General features: G+C 39.6%; 1 protein-coding gene across 2 annotated transcripts in view; it reads left to right on the top strand.

Annotated features, from left to right (window-relative positions):
• Positions 1-1731, top strand: part of NUDCD1 (NudC domain containing 1) — a 33931-nt gene extending 32200 nt beyond the window's left edge. For both annotated transcript variants that reach the window (XM_033066800.2, XM_033066807.2), the window contains one exon: positions 742-1731. In XM_033066800.2, coding sequence (XP_032922691.1) covers positions 742-1034 — 293 coding nt within the window. In that variant the 3' untranslated portion in view covers positions 1035-1731. The remainder of the gene's footprint in view (positions 1-741) is intronic.
• Positions 1732-24734: the final 23003 nt, after the last annotated feature.

The following is a 24734-nucleotide window of genomic DNA, read 5'->3' as shown; positions in this document are numbered from 1 at the left end:
ATGGAAGTGAAAAAAATAACCTTGCAGAAAGATCACTTTGCAAAGATTGTATCTCAATTCCCTTTACAGAAATATGAAAGGAAATCAGTCTTAAATGAGTCTATTTGATACTGAAGTCCTGTAATGAAAGTGGAAAAGGAAGGGTTTTTTTCCTTCTGAATGAATATTAACAAAAATTACAGTGTGTTAAAAAGTAGCTCTTTTTTAAAGTCAGTTCTAAACAGAAGACAAGTTTTAAGTGTCTGTTCAAGATTAGGTAGGCTCAGAAATTCTAATTTTTAAATGTAATTACACACTGGGAGATGAGGAGAGAGAAGAGATTTATTCTAGGCTGCTAATATTGTCCAAGATTGCCCATATGGAGCATGTCTGTGGCCTTGTGATCCAGCTGAGAAAATGAAAGACCTTGTGAGGCAGAAAGGAGCCAGATGTGGGAAGAGTCTCTTGCTGTACATATGTATCCAATCCACCAGTTAAGATGAGGTACACGAGAATTGTATATTGGTATTAAACTGGTTCATGCATCCCTAAAGAAAGTACTGGCTTATGTAATAAGAATGGTTTGATGGTTTGGGGTTTTTTTTTTGTTGATGTCAGGTTTTTTTGGTTGGTTGTTGTTTGTTTTGGGGTTTTTCTTACAAATTGCATATTATTTTTTAAGTTTGTTTTTTATCAGGCAGTTAAAGTTTTCTTGGAACCTATATATTACTTATCCCTTCTACTTGGTTTTGGGCTATACAGGTTATGTCCAAGCATCAAAACAAGACAAGAAGTTCATGGCTTGTGCTCCAGATTACTCCTACGCTGCTCTTTGCGAGTGCTTGCGACGAGTTTTCATCTATCGCCAGCCAACTCCTCTGGCCACAGTTCTGTACAACAGGAAGGAAGGAAGACAAGTAGGACAGGTTGCTAAGCAGCTGGTAGCAACCCTGGAATCCAGTGATCCTATCTTAGGCTTTCAAGCTACGAGTGAGAGATTATTTGTTCTCACAACAAAAACCTTGTTTTTAATAAAGGTGAACTCTGGAAATTAATTATTCAGTGTGCTCTGCTGTAGTTTATGTTACCAGTTTGTTACAGAAGTGAATAGGTAGATGATTTGACAAGTTCAGTACAATTTGCTGAAAATCAAAAAGGAGTGTTTTACAGGGGAATCCAATTTCTTCATTAGACTTTTTTCTGTAAGAAAGTGAGTTTTTTGACTTTGCTGCCATGGAAGTAAGCTTTTTCAGAGCTATGGGAAAATGTCTTCTGCATTAACGTCTTTGTAAAAGTAATTGTCAGATGCTGCTACTGCATAGGTGAATATATTTATGCCCTACTTTTTCCAAGTGACTTTATTTGTATATTTCTGAGTTTTGAGAATTCACGACTGTTTCCACTGTTAACCTATGAAAAAAGTAGTCACATAAAGAGTTACAATGAGGAAAGTAAAATGTATCATAAAGGAAACAAATCTCCAGTTCAAATACTGTTGACAAAAAAACTGATTTGGTATTTTGACATTCAGTAGTTTTGAGTGAAATGTGAGTGAAATGAATGAGATATTATGTTTCTTATACAGGTAATTAAATGGAGCATTTTTTTCTGTATATGCACATTTTAAATTATTGGTTTGGGACTTACTTGCAGTAAAATCTGTTCACGTTTCTAGAATACGCTTTAGTATTCTAGAGCTTTAATAGCTTTTTCCAGAAGAAAATAAAGGTCAATATATGGCTGGCAATTATACATCGAGTGCTGTTACTTAAGTTCTTGTCATACCCAGTTGTGTCATTTTCACTTGACTTTATATACTTCATTTCAAGTGACTTATTTATTATTAGAAAATGGCTGACAGGAAAAGCACCAGTATTGTAACCTGGGATGGGACACTCGGAGATGCCGCTTCTGCCTTAGATGCCACTGTAAAGGCTGCAGTGCTTCTTAACTGTTCTGTCTGTGATGCCTAAGACAAAACGTGGTATATGTGCAATATAAGAGTACTCAGGCCAGTGGGGATGCTTTGGTTAACAAACTGGTATGGTTAATTGAGTTGAATAGTTGTATCTGAAGATTTTTGTTTCTTATCTTAAATTGACATTGTCAATACATTTAAACCAAAGAGTGAGTTGTGACAGCTCCATCCTGGGTTGGGCTTTTTTCATAGTTGGCTTACAAATCCATAGCAAAGAATGCTTAATATGTTCTGTACTGGCAGGAAAGCTGCTGTCATCCAAGTACTGAGAGATACAAATACAGGCAGCCTTTTAGTTTGCATCTCCCTACCAGTGTTATTTCAGAACTCTGTAAGAATCTATTCAGAGAAGAGTAAGTGTTTCTTTAGTTGTTTTGACTCTCCTGTAAATTCTCCAGATTTATACCAGTGAACTGATTAAATAGCAGAGGGAGACGAGCAGTAGTGGTTTGCAAAAACCCTTCAAATGCAGAAGCTTTTCAAGGGACTTGATTTTCCTTCTCCTCACAGCAGGATTATATTGTAAATCCAATATTGAAAAGCTGTTCTTTACTTCTACTTGGGTAAGTTAAAGCAGACTGGATTTGTAAACCTCTTTTCATTCTGTCCTTTTAAAACTGTCTTGAAAATGCTTTTTGGAAAGGCTCAGACAATGTATTACCATAGCATGACTGTTCTGCATCTAAATTTTATTTTTTGCACAGTAATGTCAAACAAGGTGGTATAATTCCTGAGGACACAGAGTTAAGAATGTGGTATTTGGGAAATGGAGGAATGAAAGAGTAAAGGAATCACAGTCAACATGCTTTTGTCACCTCTGGTCTACTGCAGGCAGCTTCGATATAGATGAGAATTTCAGCTGTTCTTTGTCAAATTCTTGCTGTGAGTTACATGTCTGGAACATGCTCTGCTGTCTCCTGCAACAGAGGAAACAAAGCAAAATGGTTACCTCTTCAGAGATATTACACTATGCAGTGACTTGCACTCACATTCCAAATGTGTGTCTGTTTCAAGGGAGTTCTTGTTTGCATCTGAAACTGAACACAGTTATCTGAAATAACTGAACACAGAGAAAAGGTTAATCCCTTTTCTGTGTTACTCATCTGTTTGTAATCATGCTTCCCAGGAATGATGTACCAAGCAGTTTCTCTCTTATTTTGCTTCTATGAGAGTCAAGGATATTATTTAAATTATTTTTTACCTTGAGGAACCTAGAGTGCTGTTGCACAGCAAGCACCTGAGGCAGGGCAATTCCAAGTGCAAAAGCAGGCTGGGCAGAGAATGGATTGAGAGCAGCCCTGGAGAAAAGGACTTAGGAGTGCTTGTGAATGAGAAGATGGATGTGACCCATCAATGTGCACTTGCAGCCCAGAAACCCAAACGTGTCCTGGGCTGCATTGTGTGAAGTACATGGCCTGTAGGTCCAGAGAGGTGATTCTGCCCCTCTGCTCTGCTCTGGTGAGAGTCCACCTGGAGAAGTGCATCCAGCTCTGAGGATCCCAGCATAACAGAGACATGGACCAGTTGGAGCAAGTCCAGCGGAGGGACACAAGGCTCATCAGAGGGCTGGAGCACCTTGTCTGTGAGAGGTGGTGGTTGTTCAGCCTGGTAAAGAGATGTCTTTGGGAGACCTTAGAGCAGGCTTCTAGTACATAAAGGAGTACATGAAGTGTTGGAGAGGGGTTTTGGACAAGGGCATGTAGTGGTAGGACGAAGGATAATGGCTTTAAACTAAAAGAGAGTAGGTTTCGATTAGATCTGGAGGAAGTTCTTTACTGTGTGAGTGGCGAGGCACTGGACAAAGTTGCCCAGAGAAGTTGTGGGTGCCCTATCCCTTGAAGCTCAGCACCAAACTGGATTGGGCTTTGAGCAACTTGATCTAGTGCAGGGTGTCCCTGCCCATGGCAGTGGAGAACTAGATGACCTTTAAGGTCCATTTCCAAACACTCTATAATAATTAAATGGCTGCAAGCCACCGGGAGACACTCCCTATCGGTATTTCCATTTCTATGTTCAATTACTGTTAAGGCTCACTTGTTCAGCATATCCTCAATATGCTTATACAAAGTATAAAATATGGCTATTTAAAAGAGATGGTTTTCTGACAACCATGCTTCAATTTTTCTAGGATTTTGTTTCTTGAAATCTTACTTTTTCAGACAGTTCTTCCTGAGAGCTCCCGATTGCAATCTGTTTACAGAATTTCTCAGAAAATATTTGACTATTATAGGCTTACTTGGCTGTTACTGCCAAGTTATTTGATTTTAGTATTCTTTTTCAGTGCTTTTCTTGACTGCATGTTTGGAATGCATAATGTATTCTTCTACAAGTTTAAATAAACAGGAAAAGTGTTAAAATTTTAAGATTATTTTAAAGGATATATATTAATTTCAAATATGTAGCCTTCCTATGCTACTGAAATAAAATAGAAAAAAGAAATTCCTTAAAATAAAACTTGTGTTAAGGAGTTTTCTGCTAAGGCAAAGTTCTAGCAGGTGTCTGCACTGCAGGACCAGGGCTGTTGCCAAGACATGCAATATTACACTCCTTGTTTTTCTCTGTGAAATCTCATGTACAGCCCTGCTAACGTTCCATTTCTACCAACACAAGTTTACAGAGGTAGTTACTGGAGGGAGTTGATAAATATTCAGGTGTATTCTTGTGTTAAAGTGCACACTGTGCCTCTGATCCTGTGTCTTCTTTATGTACAAAACCCAAATGACCTGGACAAGCCCTTCTGGATACAAGAGAGAGATCTGTCCTTCCTTCTTTTTCCCTACCTCAACATGGATGCTTTTTTGCAGGAAAGTGAAGGAAAAGAGGAAGGATTTGTTCTATTTCTGTCCTTTGTCAAAAAGTAGCTCTTCATTAATGAAACAACAGATCCTATGAGAGTAACAAATAAGGATAAAGCTTATATTTTATTTCAGTTTTTTGTGCTTTGTTTCAATAATGAGCCACTAGAACTTTTTCATTGCCTTGCCTTCTGTTAATTTGTTTTCTATTCTCATTATTCAGATTAGATGAACTTGAAGCCTGCAATCACATATTAGCCATGTAATAAAAATTTTGGTTTAAAATTTTGTGCTATCAGTCCTATGTACCATTTTTAATGTATTTCTGGAAATCTGGTCAGATTTGTTTCTCCTCCTCCCTATGCAATACAAGTTCATTTGTGCTATGGATAAAAATCTACAAGGTCTAAAGGTAACTTGACCTCTTTGATGTAGAAGAGCCAAGCATCAATCAAGCCTTTTCATTAATACTATTGCAATAATTTCAAACTCAAGGTGTAGTTCTTGGAGAAGTGTTTGCTGGAATAATAGTTTTTCCTTTATAAAATGTTTAAGGTACTTCTGAAAAACTTTCTTTACGCAAAGATCTTCGTCATGAAGTGGTAGCTGGATATAGATTAAAATAGATCTAATTAACAGTTTCAGATGCAGACCTGGAAAATACTTGTCATAGTCTTTACCAATCTAATGCTCTATGCAAAATATCCTCTATAAACTGTTCCATGCAATGTCAGTTGCATGAAATTATCAAGAAAAAAACACAGGAAAGCAAATATTTCAAAATTAATCATTTTAGAATGTGACTTTCATTGTGCTGTGATGAATATACACTTTCTAGTGTATTCCAATAATACATTTCTTAATGTATTAGTTATATTTTGAGTGTGCAGGACTTGTCTGTGTATGTACATTTGAATTTTCATTTGTATATGCACACACCTGTGTGAATTCATCCTGCCTTAAGGTACTGGTGAGGGTGGGGTGGCTTTTGGAGAGGAGAATCTTTTAACTTTACTGACAGCAAAGCTTGGATTCTTTATTAACATGTTCATGAGTCTGCCATACAAGTGTTGTAATGTCATGATAACTACTTGATATGAAAACATCAGTCATGAATCCTGTGGTAGTTTCCTCTGCTGAGGATTAAATATGAGATATCTCAGTATCTCATTTTACCCAAACTTAAACAGCTCAGAGGCCAAGTATTGAGTAGATGCCTCAAGTTGGCAGAATTGATGCAGAAGTGATAAGCATTTTTTTTTATCAGAACAAATGATGTTTAGAGGGAAAATAAATAAGACCCACTGAATACTAATTCAGTCACTTTCAGCACTGAAATTGCAACTGATTGGCCTTTAATGATTTTTCTCTTTGAATTTGCTGTTTCTCTCTGTTGCATGTGTCCCCTATAATAAATGTAGAGTACCTTGTGGTAATTTAAGGTTGAGCAATTTATGGGAATTTTCAGAAAAACTGAATTATGCTTGCATATGCGGTATCTAAAATACGGGCATGAGGTACAAGATGGATAAACCCAGTCATAAAGAGGCCAGGAACTCAGGCTCTTGATTTGATCAAGGGCTGGTGACCCTCTGAGCAGAAATCAAAATGGATGCCTTGAAGACATTTTCATGAGTTGCATTTTCAGAATTTCTAAAAAGAATAAAAACGTGAGAATCTGTGCAGAATCATTATAGAATCACAGAATGGTTTGGGTTAGAAAGGACCTTAAGGATCATCTAGTTACAACAATCCTGCCATGAGCAGGGGCACTTTTCACTTGACTAGGCTGCTCAGAGCACCATCCAACCTGTCTTGAACAATTCCAGGGGATGGGGCAGCCACAGCTTATCTGGGCAATCTGTTCCAGGGCCTCACCATCCTCACAGTAAAGAATTTATTCTTAATATCTAATCTAAACCCGCCTCTTTCAGTTATGTATCCTTATCCCTTGTCCTAGTCACTGCATGCCCTTGGCCAAAGTGCCTCTCCAACTCTCAAAGGTTTCCTTTAGCTACTGGCGGGTGCTCCAAGGTCTTCCTGGAGCCATCTCTTCTCTGGACTGAACACTGTCTGTCTTCACAGGAGAATAAGCTTGCTTAGGCAAGATAAAACACACACATAAAAGCTCCCTTTTAAAATCTAGGGGTATATGCAATACTCTATTCAAAGCAGCTGGATCAAGCAGAAAGAGAGCTTGTTTGTTACCGAGACCTCCTCTGTTGTCATTTTCTTTGCATGTGCCAGGGTAGGTCACCAGTAAAGCTGTCTGGATGCTGGTGTGGTTGGAGTCATTCCTTTTGTCCTGTCTCTTACCGGGTGTAGCTCCAGGTGTTTGCTGCTGTCTGAAAAGTTCAGTTAATAGTCCCTATAATAGATAGTTAATAGTCACATTAACTGTAGAAATAGCTATATATGTAACTATAACTATATGTATAATTATAGTTACATAATATATAGTTAATAGTTATAAGCTTAATAATTGGCTGTTGTTAGCAACACAGTTCTGAGCCTCTTTGCATCCAATGTGACATCTGATAAAATCTGCCTTTTCACATAAAACATGAATGAACAAAAATTAACAAAAAAGAAGACAAAAAACCTGCAAACAAAAACAAAAACCCAAATTAAAAAAAACCAAAGAATCACACCACCCCCCCCTTCCAAAATACCTAAAACTCAGATTTTTATTGTTTCCCTTTTTTTCTGGGAAGTATACCAATAAGGTTTTCTTTCTGCTCTTAGAAATGTTTTCCTGTGCTTTAAAGAAAGATGCAATATCCTCAAATTTAAACCTCATGTCTCTTAATGCCGTAGGGACAGCAGGAAATCTGTCACTGATTCAGTTGTGTTTCAGGGACAAATTAGTGTGCAACTTGGTTAGACTGCCAGCTGTTCCCTTAGGAAGTGGGGAGAAGTGAAGTCAGGTTATTTTAATAGGTTCCCTGTGTCTGTTTGCATGGCTGCACTCTCTGAGGCCCACATAATTCAACATTCTGGAAGGCTCAGGTGCCCAAAAAGGGAGCTGTGAGCATATTTCACTATGTGAATCCATCTGATGAATCCACACAGTTTCCTGCTCTTACTCAGTTATCTGCCATCTCAAATTATTTTCCACTGTCTGTTTTCTTTGATAACAGAACTAAGTTACCTTGCTGACTGACTGCAGTATCTTCTATGGAAGGAAAGAGCACACAGTAGATTCTTGAAGATATATTTCTATATCTAATGTGATTTATACCATGACAAATCAGTTACATGGTTTTGACTATAAGTTGACTAATATTTGCAATTAATGAATTCCCACAACTCATATTTTCTGGTGGAATTATTCACAGATTCATAAGCAAATATATGAGAACATTAATTCAGAACTGGAGATAATTAGCACTTTCATATAGTCTTCAGTTAGTTATTCTGCCTTCATTATATGAACTAAATTTCTTGAAACCTATAAGAACTAGTTCACTTTGAAATCTTAAGTGATAGTGACTAAGAAGTGGAGCTTTGCCTCCTAAGTACTGCAAAGATCAAAGTCCACAAGGCCGGAGAGGACTAGGGAGAACTTCATGGTGCTTTAAAAGCATCCTGTTAAAAGCAACCTACCAATGCAAAGCAAGAGTAGATGCTTAAATCCCACCACTTCTGGATACTTACTGAGTTTAGCAGCCCTCATTGTTCCAAAGCACGATTATGGCCTGGGAAGTAGCATCCTGCAGAGCCAACGTCTCCTGCTTTACAGCTCTTCAGAGATTCTGACAGTGTGAATTAAAACAATAATGTGTTTCTACCAGTGATGTCCAGCTGTGTCCACACCCACAGCACATTCCTCTGAAATGTGTGTGGTTGGATGTGAGATATAAAAGATGGAATAAAGTGGTCAGGCCAAAGCTCAGTCTGTCTATCTCTCATTTCCCTTGCCATTCAGTCAGAGGAAACTGTTGTGCTGGGAGTTACAGCCACACACCACAGCCAGGGTTTGCCTTGTGTGGTTGTGGCTGTCATTGTTTAACAGAGCAGGGAGCTGAACACCACCCAGCCACTCCCTCAGTCCCCACTGCCAGTGGGACTGGGGAGAGAATTAGGGGAAAAGAAATAAAATTTGTGGGTTAAGATTAAAATGTGTTATTAATACAGAAACTGAAGAGAAAATAATATTAATAACAACAACAGTATGTTGTTTTGTTGTTGTTCTGCAGAACAAGAGATGCAAAATGCAATTGCTCACCTCTCACTGACCAATGCCCAACCAGTTCCTGAGCAGTGTTCATCTGCCAGTTTTCCCCCTGATTTATATACTGATCATGACACCATATGATATGAAATATTTTCAGGTCATTTGTGGTTAGCTGTCCCAGTTGTGTCTCCTCACAGCTTTTTAGGCACCCCCAGCCTCCTTAATGTCAGGGTAAGGTGAGAAGCTGAAAAGTCAGTCAGGACGGCTCAACAGCAACTAAAACATCAGTGTGTATTAAAATTATTCTCATCCTAAATCCAAACCACAGCACAAACAAGTAGAACGAAAATTAACTCTATTCCAAACCAGGACAGTGGCAAAACTGAGCCCTTCTGGGCTTCAGGCAATGGGTCTGTGCATCCCAGGCACACTCAGGCAATGGGCGTGTGCTTGAATAGCCCAGAGGGAGCTGCTGAACTGCCGACTGAGCTGCTGGAGGATTCCCCACCTGTGAGCACAGGTAAGCTCTAAACATGTTTCCAGGGGCAGGGGAGTGAAGGCTGAAAGATGTTGGGAATAGGTTGGATGAGTTGTAAGATGAGTTTAAAGGTAGCATGATAGGTATGAGCAGGTCTGGTCCAAAGGGTTTCTGTGAGAGACAGTGCAGTTTTTTGAGCCATTGCTAAGCTGTGTTGCTTTAATGTTCCTTTTGAGCCAGCTTTCACTTCCTTCTCTATTTTAATGGTGGAAACTTTTGTGCCTTTAGTTGTGGTGGGGTTAGACTTCCTGTGATGACAGCACAGAGCTGAGATTCAGGGAAATTCTTCAAAAGCCAGGCCAAGGAAGGTACATTGTCTTTAAAGCTGTTTTAATTTTTTCCTATTAAAAATAAGTGGAAACAGAGTATATGAGTATACTGCCAACTGAGAAAATTATTCAGAGGAAGACAAGGGTGTATTTAAAATAAATTGAGTATCATATTTGTTTATACACATGCAAATGTGCACAGAAGATGAGGAGAGAAGAGAGCCATATGGCAGTGGGTTACAAATGGCTCTACTGCTTAGGGAAATTAATAACTCCAAGCTTTGATATATATGAGTCTGCTGGGGTTCAGATGTTCTCATGCTGGTGCTTTAAGAAACTACCTGAATCAATGAACAAACTTTTGAAAGACAGAACACTCAACCAGTATCCAGCTTGAAAATTCGGAGGAGATACCCTTAAAAAGAACTTAGAAAAAAAGGTTGGGGCTTCTGCTAAGACTGAAATACACGAGATTCAAATGAGCTATTTTTTTTTTAATATATTGTGTTGTTCTTTAGCTACTATACATTTATGTACAGTACCTATATTATAATGTATACATTAACATACAAACCTGCTATTTACAGTTTCTTCTGTCTTAGCCTCTAAAAATATTGCATCAAAATCAATACTAGCTTCTTTAATTACTGAATCAGATTAATTAAAAGAATGCTTAAGAGATACCAATCACTTTTAGTCAAAATACAGGCTTTCTACCTTCATAAAGAAAGATAAAAGCTTTTGTAAAAGATTCCTTCCTTTCCTCTGTGTCTTTGTCAGAAGACCAAACATTTATCAGGAAGGACATGCACTGCAAACTACACAAAGGTAAATTCTCTGCAGCAGAACATAAACAGCCCAGCAAAGCTGCTCAGTAGTGGTTTCTCTGCACTTAGGCTGAGACTTTGCAAGGCTTACATGCCCTAACCCACATGAGTGGGACTTCTTAATGCTGTGCTTTCCTAGGAGAGAAAAGGAACAGGCATGGTAAACAGTAATAGTGCATCACACTGTTTGTGTAGATTTACTCTGAAGGAATATTAAAAATCACATCATATTCATGTGAGACTGGAGAGTGGTACTGCTAAACTCATAAGGAGATGTAATCAGATATTAATTAACTGACAACCAGCAGCATTCACTGTCTCCAGTAACCTGAAGAAGTCCAAGGCATGAGCAGCCAGCTTTTCCAGGGGAGTGCTGTTGGAAGTGGCCTCAAAGGCTTTTCTAAAGCCCAGGCAGACAAAATCCCAGTTTTTCCCTCATCCACCAAGCAGGATGTCATAGGTTAGCCAAGCAGGACCCGCCTCTCACAAACCCTCACTGGCTGTGATCCCCTAGTTGTTCTGTTGTGCCATGTGATGATCTGCTCCATGACTTTCTCTGGCACTGAGCTCAGGCTGACAGGCCTGCAGGTCCCTGGATCCTCTTTCCCACTCATTTTGTCTCTGGCTGTCCCACTTGTTGACCTCTGGGATGCCCTGGATTAATCAGGATTACTGGTAAATGATGGAGAGTGGCTTTGCTGAGCACCTCTGCCAGTCCAATTTGGCCTGGATAGACTTGTGTCTATGTGGTGAACATGAAGAATGTGCTCTAATCTCAACACATTGCTCAAACCCATTGCTGATGTGACTGTCAATAACTTGTCTTCACAAGCATTTTTTATATATGTACATCATCTGGCCCTTTAATGTTTTTGTATCTCTTGGGAAGAGGAGAGGGGATGCATTTATCTGTAGATGAAATAACTGTGCATATCCATTCTGATTTCCCTTTCTACCTGTATTCTTTTACATCAGCTTCTGAGTTGTCCTGTTTGCAAAGGCGTACTCTGTGGTCTTCCTGTTCAAATGGTATCTACTGTTTTTCTTGTTTTGTTTTGGTCTTTTGGAGTTTGTTTGCTTGTTTGTTTGTTTGCTTGTTTTAAATTACTTTTTTTACCATTTCAGCTGCTTGATAACATGCATGTTACCAATGTAAGAATGTGTCTGGCTTTGCCTGACAGGCAGCCACATACTGTAAATCATCAAACAGGGACTGCAGTAAGTTGGGGGGAAAAAACCCCACAGAATGTTATGCCCTCAAAATTCAAGGTCCTTTGGTGAGTTGATAAAAATGTGAGTGGGAGTTGAGATACTGAAACACATTCTTTGTTGCTTCAACTTTGATTTTTTTTGCCCATGATATTACTAGACAGATTAATTTTTTGAGCTGCTTTGTTGACACTGAATCTCAGGAACTTACGAGCCCAGTGATTTCCTCAACAAACTAAAGACTCAAAATCCATTAGAAATCTTCAGGTTAAGAGTAGGAAAACATAGGCCAAGATTCAATATGGGTAGAAAGTGCTTGCTTGTAAAGATATAACATAAAACATCAATTACTTAGTTAATTTCATATTCTCCATATGGATCTCACTTCTTTTTGCTGATAGAGATTTTGGCTGTCTTTCATTTGCATGCCAGAAAGTAAATATTGGCAAGTTCATGTATTCAAGATGCATGTGTTGGTTAAGTACTCTGTACACCTAGCTCTATATACAAATAGAAATTTTTTAGCTACCACTTATTGAGGATTAATACCTAGAATTAATTATATCTTCACACTGCTTTCCAATTGGCTGCCTAAACTAGAGGATTTAGTGATTCCTGTTTATGTAGACCCATTTATTTATGGTGCTTGCTGATAAATATAAATTGGTGTCTCGCTTGGCAGAGCTTGTTTGTTTCTCCTCATTTTAAGTTTTAAACGTGAAACCATGACAGGTTTTCTCTGCTGGCAGGGGTGGCTCAGGTTGCACCTGTTTGGCCATAGCTCTCGTGTTAAATTGCATTGTGCTGGATTTTCCCTTGGGCTCAAATGCTATTGATGCAGGGTTAAAAAGTGATCCCAAAGGAAAATGCTAAATCTTGATTTTTTCAGTCTGCTCTGGCATTGACTGAGATGAGCAGTGTGTAAGAGCTTGTGAGCCAGCTGCAGAAAAGGATGCATGCGCTGCCTTTTCCCTGGCATGTGCTGGCTCAGACACACCCAACACAGGGTCATATCCCAGATTACAGCACTGTGCAGCTGCTAGAGTTTCTCCTTCCTGGGGAGGATTCAGACTTACTCACAGACACACTTTGCCTTTCTAGGATGAGGCCAAAGGAGCACTAAGGAACTGGCTATAGGTCAGCACCATTAACAGATGAGTTCTGGAACTCATGTCTGCAGCTGTATAAGGGCTGTTTGACAAAAGCCAGGAGAGATAAAGCTTTCTGCATTCTCCATAGATTACATCAAAAAAGGTCTTTGATTTACAGTATTAAACATTTCTTAGTGAAGCAGTTGCTCTTGTGGAGAACACCAAACTCCACCATAAATGAAGCTATGCTAAAATTTATGCCATGAGTGGAGAACTTTCATCCCACCTGGTTCTCCAGATGGGGGTTAGGTGGTTCTTTATGACTGCTCCTCAGTCTTTATGATTGCTCCTCACCTGAAAAGAGATGGTGGTATTCTCCTAGAAAGCCCTGGAAGCTCACAGCCAAGTTTTGTTGTGAGAGGAGTTTAAGAGCACATTTCGAACCTTTTGGGGTTTTTAGTGTTTTATTTGAAATCTGAAAATGCGGTTATTCTGGAAAGCTCTCCTTTTCAGTGTGCTGTTTTCTCTTCATGGATTCTGACCTGTCCCTGCTGGTGTTTGCAGTGGAGCCAGGGAAGTTCCTCGCAGCTCTGTCCTGCCCTCTGAGACCCCTGCTCAGAGACCACCAGGAGGGCATTCATTCCAAGGGATAATTCCCCGGTAGGAGAGAATTTTCCTTCTCTGCTCCCAGAACAGAACAAAATATTGAAGACAGTTAAAACTGAGATGTAATTTTTGTGGTTTTCATGTGCCTTTAGGGGCAGCAAGCCAGCCTGTGAGAGATTGCTTTTTGTGTGCCTGACAAGTTTGTACCTGCAGGGGCTACTAAAAAGACTTAAGGGGAGAAGGGAGAAAACATCGATCTGAACCTGAGAAGAAGCACAAAAGGGAGATCTTTTATGTCCTAGAAGTATCACCTCTGTAGGAATAAACCTATTACCTTTCTTTCTGTGACACTTGGAAAGACTCTAGTTGACAGGGGTTTGTTTTCACTGCATCAAAAAAGATGGATCTTGGCAGCCTGCTTTTTCCTCTCTCTTGTTTTCATCTTTTTGTCCACAAAAGGAAATTTATTTGTTTTCTGTAGTATGCTCAGTGCCACCACAAAAGACTATGTCTAGCATGTTGCACACCCGCCATTCATTCTCTATGAGAGAAATCTTTGATCCTTTGATATGCCATGGAATTCAAGTACCATTTACAATTGTTACTCACTGAATTTTTGGAAGATATCTATTTTTTTCACAAAGTGTAAAGCATGCTCTCAGCTTCATTGTGCTCTCAACTAAATTTAAAAATGTACATTCTTAAATGAAAAATTTAATTTATAAATTAAAATTATTTTAGTTTTTGCTTGGTTTTTAACATTGATTGATTTCCACCCAGTCCAACAGTGACATGAAGAACTCTTCACAGTATGTTTTCTATAAATTTTACCAAAATAAGATACTAAGAAGAGCGAAGACACCCCAGCAATGCCACAGCTGAGGCAAAGCTCTGACATCTTTAGTCAGAGCTACTTTTCTTTCACAGCAGTGTCAGGAAGTCCCTCAAAAAATTTCCATGAAACAGGATTGACTTCTCTCTTCTTAATAAATGTGGAACAATTTGTTCCAAAGAGTGTGCATATCATTAACTGAACACTTAAAAACACATAGGTGTAATCTGGGTCCCGTCTGGAGTATGACAGAACTGCAGAGACAGCATGAAATGCGTGAGGATGGAAAGGACACTAGACTGCTGGACAGCATGTACCTGGAGGAGAGTTAAACAGGATGATGGTGAAGGTTGGTGATAACCAGCCTTGGCAATCAGGCTGGCTGTGGGAATTTTAGAAACTTGACACATGATGATATCTCTAGGTCTAGTCTTGCCCAGGATTTGGACTTCCCTGCATGAAATGCATGGCTCATTGTTGGCACAAAAACATGTTGGCAATGCTGGGAATGAATGTGCCTGACAGGGACCTGCACGTGCTCTGTAACCCTGAGCACAGATGTCATTTACACGGGCAGAGCCACCATCATACAGACGGAATTCTGTCCCCCTTTCATCTGTGCTGGCACATTGAAGCACCCTTTGTGCCGGGTTATTTTTAAATTATTAAAGCTGCTAATAGTTGTTAAAAAGGTTATTTATTGTAAAAACACATCAGTCTTCTAAGGCACAGTCATAGACATCAAAGTCCATGCTAAGTTTGGCATAAAGTCCCGAATAAAAGCAGGAGCCGTCCCCGGGGGTCCCGGAGAGGTTGGTGACACTGTCGGAGCTCTGATTTTCTTCTCGGATGTTGGAAATGCTGGCAGGCACAGCAAAGCAATGGCAAAAAGCAAAAGCAATAGCAAAAGACAAAAAGGCAAAAAGGCAAAAAGGCAAAAAGCAAAGAGCCCTAACTCTCCCCAATACATAATCTTATATAGGATTTTTCTAACAAGTTAACACATAAATTCAAACCACTTTCTGTCAACCTCTGAAAATTCTAATTTCTTAACACGTTAGGATACATATAAACTACGTATATGATCTGTCTTGTTCTATCTGAAAAATGTAAGCAATATTCTCATTGAAGTTCTATTTTGTCTAAGAAAGAGCTTCTGGAGCCTCTACTGAAAACATTAGTGTGTTTATTAACCTTCACTAGAACTTGTTCTTCTACTCTAGCATCTTAAACCTTTTACTTACCAAAACACTACAGCTCTCACTGAAACTTACTTACTGACTTACTGACTTTCATACTTACTTACTTACTTATTTATCCTAAAACTCAAACTTACATGTAAACTTATACTCAAAATTATTCTTCTACTTAAACTCCCATTCTATATGTGGGTGACTTAACATACTTCAATCCATTCAAGGGTTTTAATTCAATTCCTGCGCTGTGGCTTCTGCCTGAAGGATACAGGCAGGCCCTTGACTCACTGACTCCAACAGCACATCTGAAATGCAAGGGGATTTTCAGATGAGATTAGGACTAGAAAATAAGAATGCTTCTGCTTTAGTTAGTACTTGGCTAAACATAGTGAAGAGGAGCTGCAGCACCCGAGTACTCTTTACTCATTTAGATGCATTGCCTTTATTTTCTTAGAGAGTGAGTTTGTTCAAGCTCCCTTTCAGCAGTGATGACAGGAAGACATTGCAAATTACACTGCAAATCATCATGGCTAAAAATCTAGCTAATTATCTGGGTTTGAAATTAATTTAACTTCTCCCTTTTCAAGTCCTGACCCAGGTGCCTGTTGATGGTTTGTAGGGTTTTGTCCTTCCATGCTGCTCATATCTGTTTGCTCTCACTTCATATCTGGGTTTTGTGTGCCTTCCCCCACAGGTCTTGGAGGATGCACTGAACTGCTTTGAAGGTCCTCCTCCCCATGCACACCCATCCTGCCTGGTGACCCTGTTTTGTGTCTGAAGTGCTTGGATTTGAAGAGCACTCCACAAGACTTGCAGACCCTGGTGACAAAAATCACCGAGTTCTCCATTACTCTAATATTTACTGTGACTGAAGCAGGTGCACCTAATTGTGATTTATTTTTAATCTTTCCTAGCTGAAACAGATGGAATCTCTGAGACAGCCACTCTTTAAGAGATAACTTCCCCCCACTTTGATTACTTTCAAAAGCTGAATTTCCACTGGCAGAAAACAAATCCTAATTCAAAGCCTGGATACTAACAGGGCTCTTTAGTTCTTCCTCTCTAGCTTCACAGAGGACTCAAGCTGCTAATACTAAAATATTTTGCAAATTAGGCCTTGAGTATCTCATTTTGCACAGGAAAATATTCCATTTTAATTATTCAGCTTAACATGAAAGCGTGTCTGGCTCTAAGCAACGAGGCACTCTGATTAGCCACCCAAATATAAACATTTTGCAGTTTTGATTACTCATCCAGTTAGGAATAGTTTAGTTTTAATACAGAAAAATTGTATTTGCAGGGATCTTAGCAAATGTTTTATTTGAAGACAACTAACCTATGTAAAATCAAGGATCTTCCTTGATCAGTCCTCTTGCTGATTTTTTCAAGAAGCAGTGGCAGCTGAAGGGCAGCAAAAGGAGCTGGAAGTGGTACATGTTGTGATGAACTCTGGTATCTTTAATATCATCTGGTGCCCTTATCTTTGGTTCACATACTCATCTCCTCAATTTGCATGTTCCAAAATATGTTCTTGATATAAAATTCGGATTGAAAAATATTTCTTAGCAAGCTTTATCCTCCAATTTCATGTGGAATTTTTAAAGGAGATATGGTTTCCTTGGTCCAACACCACAGTTCTGAAACTACTCATCCTGAAAGGCAAATTCTGTGCTACACAAGTTTTCACTGCTTTCTTTCTTTCATTTCTATTACCAGCTGGATCAACAGTCAGAGTAATTACTCTATGCATAAGTAATTCATACCCTATATTTCAACCCACTTGAAAAAAATACCAAACCAATTTTTGATCTATTTCTATTTATTGATGGGACTGATGGTAACAGATGAAGAAGCATAAGGTGTTTTTGCCTTGTCTTTCCATTCCTGATCAGTAAAACATTGCAGTAATTTTCAATTAATTGTGATTAATTTTCAATTAATTTCCTCAAATGAGGGACTATGAAAAATTATATTCTGAAGACTGGAGCAATGATGGATTAGTTTGGTACATGCTGACAAGGAATGATTCATGGGACATTCTCTCTTTCATCACAAAAATTAGGTTTTGAACCCCTTAGTCATTCTGTAAAAGACACCACAGTAACACACCACTTCAACCTTTACAGTGGTTTATAATTTAATTAAAGGGAAAATGTCCCCTTTTCCCCTCAGAACTTGTTTCTCTTTTACAGAGCTACCTGGGGGAAATAAGTAGGTGGATCTGAACATTACTCCTATTAATCCTTTGCCAAACGAACTTTGCAAACTTTAAAGTACACAAACCTCATAAACACAGTCCCTGGTAATACCTGTAAAGAACCTGTTGCTTAGATATTTATTAGGAATTTTGCAATTCATACATTAGCCTATTCCAAACACACTACTGGGGAAAAAAGAAATAAACAACAACAACAATAACAACAACAACAAAAAAGAAAATAAAAGAAAATTAAATAGAACCCAGGATATAAAGAAATGCTCTATAGATCCACTCTAAGTAGCAGAGACTTTCCTGAAAATGAATAAACAAACTGGGGTAAATTTTCTATTGGAAACAATTCCAAGACATTAAGAAGATTGGAAATTTTAACTGCAAGAAGAATTTGTGCTCCAATATGACTGCCTCATCTGGCATCAGTAAAATTCCCCAAAAAGTTTGTTTCTTCAGTATCTTTGCACAGCAGGGCTCCCCTCACCTACCCCACCTGTGTCGGTGCCTCAGCAGCAGGCTCTGCCCTGCAGCACAGGTCTGAGGGACGTGGGCAGCCTGACACTGCAGCCTTGCCTGGGATGGATCCAGCCTGGGCTGAGTATGGATGTTGCACTGGTTCTTCACTCAGTGCGTGGCTGGGCACTGGAGCAGCTCCCCAGGTGATCAGAGTGATTGATCTGAGCGCCAATCCTGGCAGAGTTCAAGAAGTGTTTGGACTCTTGGGCACCTGGTGTGACTCTTGGGGATGCTGCTGTGCAGGGCCAGGAGTTTGACACAATGACCCTTGTGGTTCCTTCCAACTCAGCTTATTCTGTAGTCCTGTGTTTATAAATGAATTGTGCTTTCATCATGGGCACAGTCCCAGCCCCTCTCTGTCTGTGCTGTGGCAATAAGTGCAGCCAGGACCATGAACTTCCCAGGAACTGTGATAACCAGGTTACAAAACATCAGAGCGGCACTCATGGAAATAAATGCTCAGACATTTTTGCATGAGCATCCCCATAAATGCTCACTGATTCTTACAACCATTGTCCCACAGCACTGACTGTGGGATAATTCCCCTGTGATGCCCTCACTGATGCCAGAATTAAGGGGGTAGCATCTTTCATGAAACTGAGGCATAGGATTCACCAGAGACATGTATCTGCCAAGTGTAAGCCTTGTAAAAGTCAGTCTCTTAAAATAGCAGCTCTACAAAGGAGATGTTCTGGAGAGCAGAAAGGACACTTGGATTGTGGGGACTTGTGCTAATTTTAATGTGTCCCAAGAGTTTCAATATTTTGTCTTAGTGGACAAAGGAAACCAACTGAAGACAGTAATCAAAGTTTGACTTCCCTCCCAGCCGAAAAACATCAAATGAGATTTGCAGCATGAACAGCACAATTAGAGATAATTAATGGCCTAGAGCAAAAGGGAAAGGATGCATGAGATAGTATCTTTTGGGGGAAAAATAAAATATAAATCCTTCTGAACAGACTAGAGAGAAAAATCTCTCTCCCCAGAAGTCTGGAGAGTGAATCCCTGCTGCAGAGCTCAGAGATTACCTGTTTTTCATTTCTCTTACTGATGTCAGAGCATGTGGATTACACCCACTGTTAATAAACACAGGTTTTAGTTGCTAGCCTTATGAGAAATACATTCCAAATTTACATTCAGCTGCTTTGCTGATGGCAGCTGTCCTATATATCCATGGTGTTCACTAGGGTTTACTGAGGGATAGCCCTTCAAAGAATGCCTTTTGAGTATTGAAGTAGAAAGAATTAAAAGAATGTGTTTCCCAGGTATTTTTTATGCAGTCTTTTATTCCCCACTGTGCATTTAATATGCTTATGTAGACTTGCTACTTCTGTCACAGTCTTTCAGATCAGATTTCTGAAATCCAGCTATTTTGCTGAAAGCATACTCAGAAAAATTGCACTTTAGACCGCTCTCATTACATGGGACAAGAAAATCCATTCACGTCTTCTTATTTAAAACTAAATTTGTAATTAATTAGCAAGTGATGTTCTGCAAAGCTTTTAAGCACACAGAGGTCACCAAGAGTGTGTTTGTGTTTGACGAATTTGGTGGTGGAGAGAATTTTAATAGCACTTCAGCACATAGTCGAATCTTTGAGACAGGCACTTACAAAACTGTAATTATTTAGTGCTGTTATTAGATGGTGTTTACCCTTTCTATACTGTTTTTTTAACCATGTCCAGTTGGTCTTTCTTTGCATTGTAATACTCTTTTCTATTGTCCTGTCACTAGCCTCTGGTGAACAACAACACAACCTGCAAGCACTATAGAACACTTTTTTAATGAAAAACATAATTCCATATTATAATAAGGTTTATTTTCTTATCCTAGTTTATAATAGAGGAATAATAATTTTAGGGAGAAGTAGTATCTTTTATCTCCTATCCTAGCATTCCAGGCAGGAGACACTCTTTCCAGTGCACAAGTCAGCTTCATATCTGGAAGTGAGGGATGAAACTGCTGGCAGAGAACAAAACAAGTGCTCTGAAGTTAACTTTGTTATGGAGAATGGGTGGAAACCTTTGGAAGAGTCAGTTCCAATGAGGTAGAGTGGCTGTGCCTATGCTAACACTCAAACTAGACCCCCATCTGTTTGCCAGCTCCAGACCCAACAGGCACCACATGGTCGGGCCTGCATCATATAAATTCCTTTCCCCTCACCCAGAGGGTGGCAACACCCAAAGTGTTTATTTGGAATATTGCCAGGCCAGGCTATCTCCCTGTGAGAATGTCACTTTGCTGGGGACTAGATGTGCTCCAGGGACTCAACAGCAACTTGTCAGTGTCGGTGGCAGCAGGACAGTGCCCAGCCTGAGCTGCTGCTTCCTTCCCTACTATTCACTACAAGCAATTATTACCTGCAGAACAGTACTCCTTAGCACCAAAATATTTATTTTAAGAAGTCATAATAGAAGTAGCCTATTGAACTTCAGTCCAGCATGGCATAGCACTGGGGTAAAAAAACTAGATTTTATAATTTAGAAAAATGAAGTCTTGTTATGCAAGCTCAGTCCGTGGTCCCTTATGTTTTCTAGCACATCAGACACAACAGTTTCTTTCAAACATCTTGTCACACGTTATTTTGGAGTAACAGCAACAGCTTGTGAAGTTTCTTTGATGTGCAACTTGCTACTAGACATGATCTCTAAAAAATCAGAGTAACCTGTTCTCACTGCAGTAGACATGGCCATCTGCCTCTCCCACACATGCACTGTGTCCTCCCACAGCCTTGCTCGCTCTTTTAATTGTTCTGCATAAACGGGGTAGGATACAATATAGCATTTTAAAATGTCATGTTTACATTATAAAGAGTCGATTTTTGAAGACACTTCCATCAGAGCTGTCATTTCCTATATCCTTCCTAAATGTGTCTTATATGTGCTAAATAACTTATTAACCCTCTGTAATTTGTGCTTGCTGTTCTCCTGAATGACAATGTCTTCCTGAACATAATACAGCCTGCCTTTCAAATACTCTATATCTTTCCATAATTACCTTCTAAATGTGCTTTGCTGTATTTCAGATATAAATCAGTGGCATATGGGATATATCTGTTATCCCAATTTGTTGTCTCTACTTTCCCCAGACACTGGGAGCTGCATTGTGTAATTGTTTTTCTTTCATGGAGTTATTGTCTAGAATTTGAAAAAAAACCTGTTTGTGATCAACAGGGATTTGATCCATTGTTACAGGACTTCTTTCTGCTGTGGAGCTGGCAGTGGAGTTGCATAATTACATTTTGAAATTAATATAAACTCAAGGTATGCCCATCACAGAGCTCATCTCAAAAATCTTATTGGATGGGTGGCACTTATTTTAGACACTAAGTGTTTTCTGTGCTTAATTTTATTAGAAGCTATGAGTTAAGTGAAGATTTCAGGTGATATAATCTAATTTTCATTATTCTGTATTTGTATATGTCCAAGCTGTAGGATATAAATGGTTGTTAACAATGAGAAGGAGCATTTATCTCCTCTACACAAAGTGGAAATTCATCATATTAGATTGTTATTATTTTCCATGGTTTCTTGTATTTCGTTTTTTGTCCCATGCTTTGGCCTTGGCAGACCAAGACCTTTTCTCTTCTGCCTGTCTGCAGGGCAGAAATACCTCTGTCTGATGGAATACCCTTCACCAAGGCTGCAGCTCTCTCAGCACAGATGCAACTTTGTTTTCCCTTAATTTTTCCCCACTGATATCAAGTGCTGAGAGTGGCTCTAAGTGCCAGCAAAAGCCTGAAGAGACTTGAGGAGTTCTGATGGAAGAGGAAGGACTCACCTGGCAGGTGTAATAGGTGTTTGTCAGTGCTGCCCTGGTGCATTTCTGTAGGGTGCTGGGTGCTGTATTATATCACAGTATTGCTTTTGGAAACAGCATCCAGCGGTAGGTGTAAGCACAAGTATTTCAGGAGGGAAGCTCAGCGAGCTCCAGTTGGAATTCCACATGGATAAATGATTCTGAGCCCCTCTGGGCCCTTCTTTGGGCTGATGTTCTGCCAGACACCAATGCCCTGCCCCATCAGCATTTGCTCCCCACCAGCAGCCCAGCAGCCTCAGCTGGGGCCAGCATGTGCCCTCTGCAGCACCCTGCTTAACTCTATACATCAAACCGTCAATAAGAGCACACATAAACATCACAGAAGCCCTCAAAACAAGCAGAAAAATTAACTCTTGCAGTAAGAGAGAAATGCAGGAGGAGTAGGACAATTATGCATGTTCACCAAACAAATAGTTCATCCTAGTACTAGAAAATAAACAGTTGATACAATCTAAAGCTGTTAGGGAAAACTGAAAGAGTCAGGTTTGTAGGGAGCAACTTAAACTTGACTTGGTAACATCTCTGGGACATCTACCCCAGTGTTTGACTACACTCACAGTAAAAGACTTTTTCCTAATGTTTAAGTGAAATTTGCTGTATTTCAATTTGCACCTGTTGCCTCTTGCCTTGTCACTGAGCATCACTGAAAAGACCCTTGGAGCCTCTCTCTCTCAGGTATTTATCCAGGCTGGTAAGATTCCCTGAACCTGCTCTGCTCCAGGTTGAAAAATCCCAACTCTCTCAGCCTCTTCTATGTCAGATGCTGCAGCTCCTTCATCACCTCTGTGGACCTGCACTGGACTCATCCCAGCACATCCACGTCTCTCAGGTACTGAGAGGCCCCAGCACAGTACCCCAGATGTATTTCACCAGGGCTGAGCAGAGGGGAAGAGATCACCTTCCCCTGCCTGCTGGCAGTGTTCTGTCTGGTACAGCCCAGGAGGCTCCTGGCCCTCTCTGCTGCCGGTGGCTTTTGCTGCCCTGTGGTCAATCTGTTCGCCAGGGTCCACAGTGCCTCACATCCCCAGAGCTGCCCTGAGGTCAGCCCCCCACCTGCCAGTGTATGGGGTTATCCAGCCCCATGCAGACAATGTGAGTTGGGTACAGATGGAAGGATTAAGAAACCTGCTGTCTGGGATTCATAAAAGTCAGCAAGACCTGACTGGAGATTGAGCCCTGTGTCTTTATGACTAAAGGTAGAGCATTTACCTAAGGAATGAGAGGCATGAATTAGGCTTTAGTCTAGCTCTAGCAAGTTCAGCCTTTCTGTATATCCTGATATCAGGAGACTGAGTTTTCTGTGCATTACCTTGAGGAAAATCAGAGCAGATCAAGTAATTCCACTCATCCTCTTGAGGCTGGGCTCAAGCACAAGTGGCTGACATCACCAGAAAAGCCAAGCAGTACCTGTGGAATACAGGAACCAGCTATGCTGATTGTAGTGACCAAAGTGGCTTCTGGTCTCTGCCCCTATTCCCAGAATGTAGGGGTTTTCCTCCTTTATTATTTGTTTGTTTTGTTCAATGCTGTCCAGTGTAAAATACATAAATAGTCCTTGTAACAGAGACAAGGATTCATATGAATCCCCTCCCATTTAAGCACTGTAACTAGGGCTAGACTACTGGCACACTGCTCTTCCTTCAGGAAAAAAACACTGAATTTTTTGGGATCTCATTCCCCTACAGATGAAAAAGGATGTTGTTACATTTTCTGTCCATTTCCAAGGACAGTAAGACAAAAGGTGTGTATTCAAGTGGTTGTTTAAAAATTTAAATTTCAGTATAATTGTCTTGCTCAACATTTTATTAGAGTAGCAACAAAAATCCATTACAAATTAATCCCCGCAGTAGCATGCATCCAAGTACAAAATGCTTCTTTTGAACAAAAATTGTTCTACATTTATCAATAGTACATTTCTTTGAGCAATTTCACAATATTTATAATAAACAAATACATAAACCACATGAAGTGACAGAATGAAACTGGAAGTCCTTTGGGTAGGTGAAGAAGAAATTCCCTCTAAACCAGCTGCTCTTATATAGTTTGTTAGAAGTCAAATTTCCAAGTAAAAGCTCCCAAATTAATGAAATTAGGAGTCTAAATCACTTTGACTGAGCCAATTCACTGGTATTTGCTTTATCACTGTAGCCCAGGAATAATGAAAGAATCATGAGAAAATGAAGTCATATTGAAAAGAATGAAGGAGCAAAGAAACAATTCTGTCTGAAGAAGATATAAAATACAGAAAGATAATTTTCAAATTTCACTGCAATTTGTAGCAAAAGAAAGACCTTTTGCAAGAAAAGAAACACACATAGCAGAGAAATTAATAAACACAGGCAGCACTGTTGAAAAAACCATTTATCTTTTCACACTCTTGAAATAATGTTTTTTTCCCAGGGTAACAGTGCTCAGATCTGACAGGTGTGAGTGTGATTTATTTATTTATTTTTAGAATATCTTTTTAAAAAACAAACAAAATAGTTAACTTCCAAAGTGACATCCAAGCCTGTGTAGCTGGGGAGGTACTGCAGCAGCTCCTGAAGTAGAATCAATCCTCTGTCCATTTTGCTGGATAATCGTTTTTGAGGGGATGCTAGTGAGATCTTTATAATTTGACTTGTGTCATTCATTTCCACAGGAGCATCATAAACCCTTTTACAGCACATTGGAGCTTCTTTGATATATCC

The sequence above is a fragment of the Catharus ustulatus genome, chromosome 1 (assembly GCF_009819885.2).
Source record: "Catharus ustulatus isolate bCatUst1 chromosome 1, bCatUst1.pri.v2, whole genome shotgun sequence".
NCBI classification, from domain to species: Eukaryota; Metazoa; Chordata; class Aves; order Passeriformes; family Turdidae; genus Catharus; species Catharus ustulatus.
Note: the sequence above shows the minus strand (reverse complement) of the source record. Positions and strands in the feature narration are given on the sequence as shown.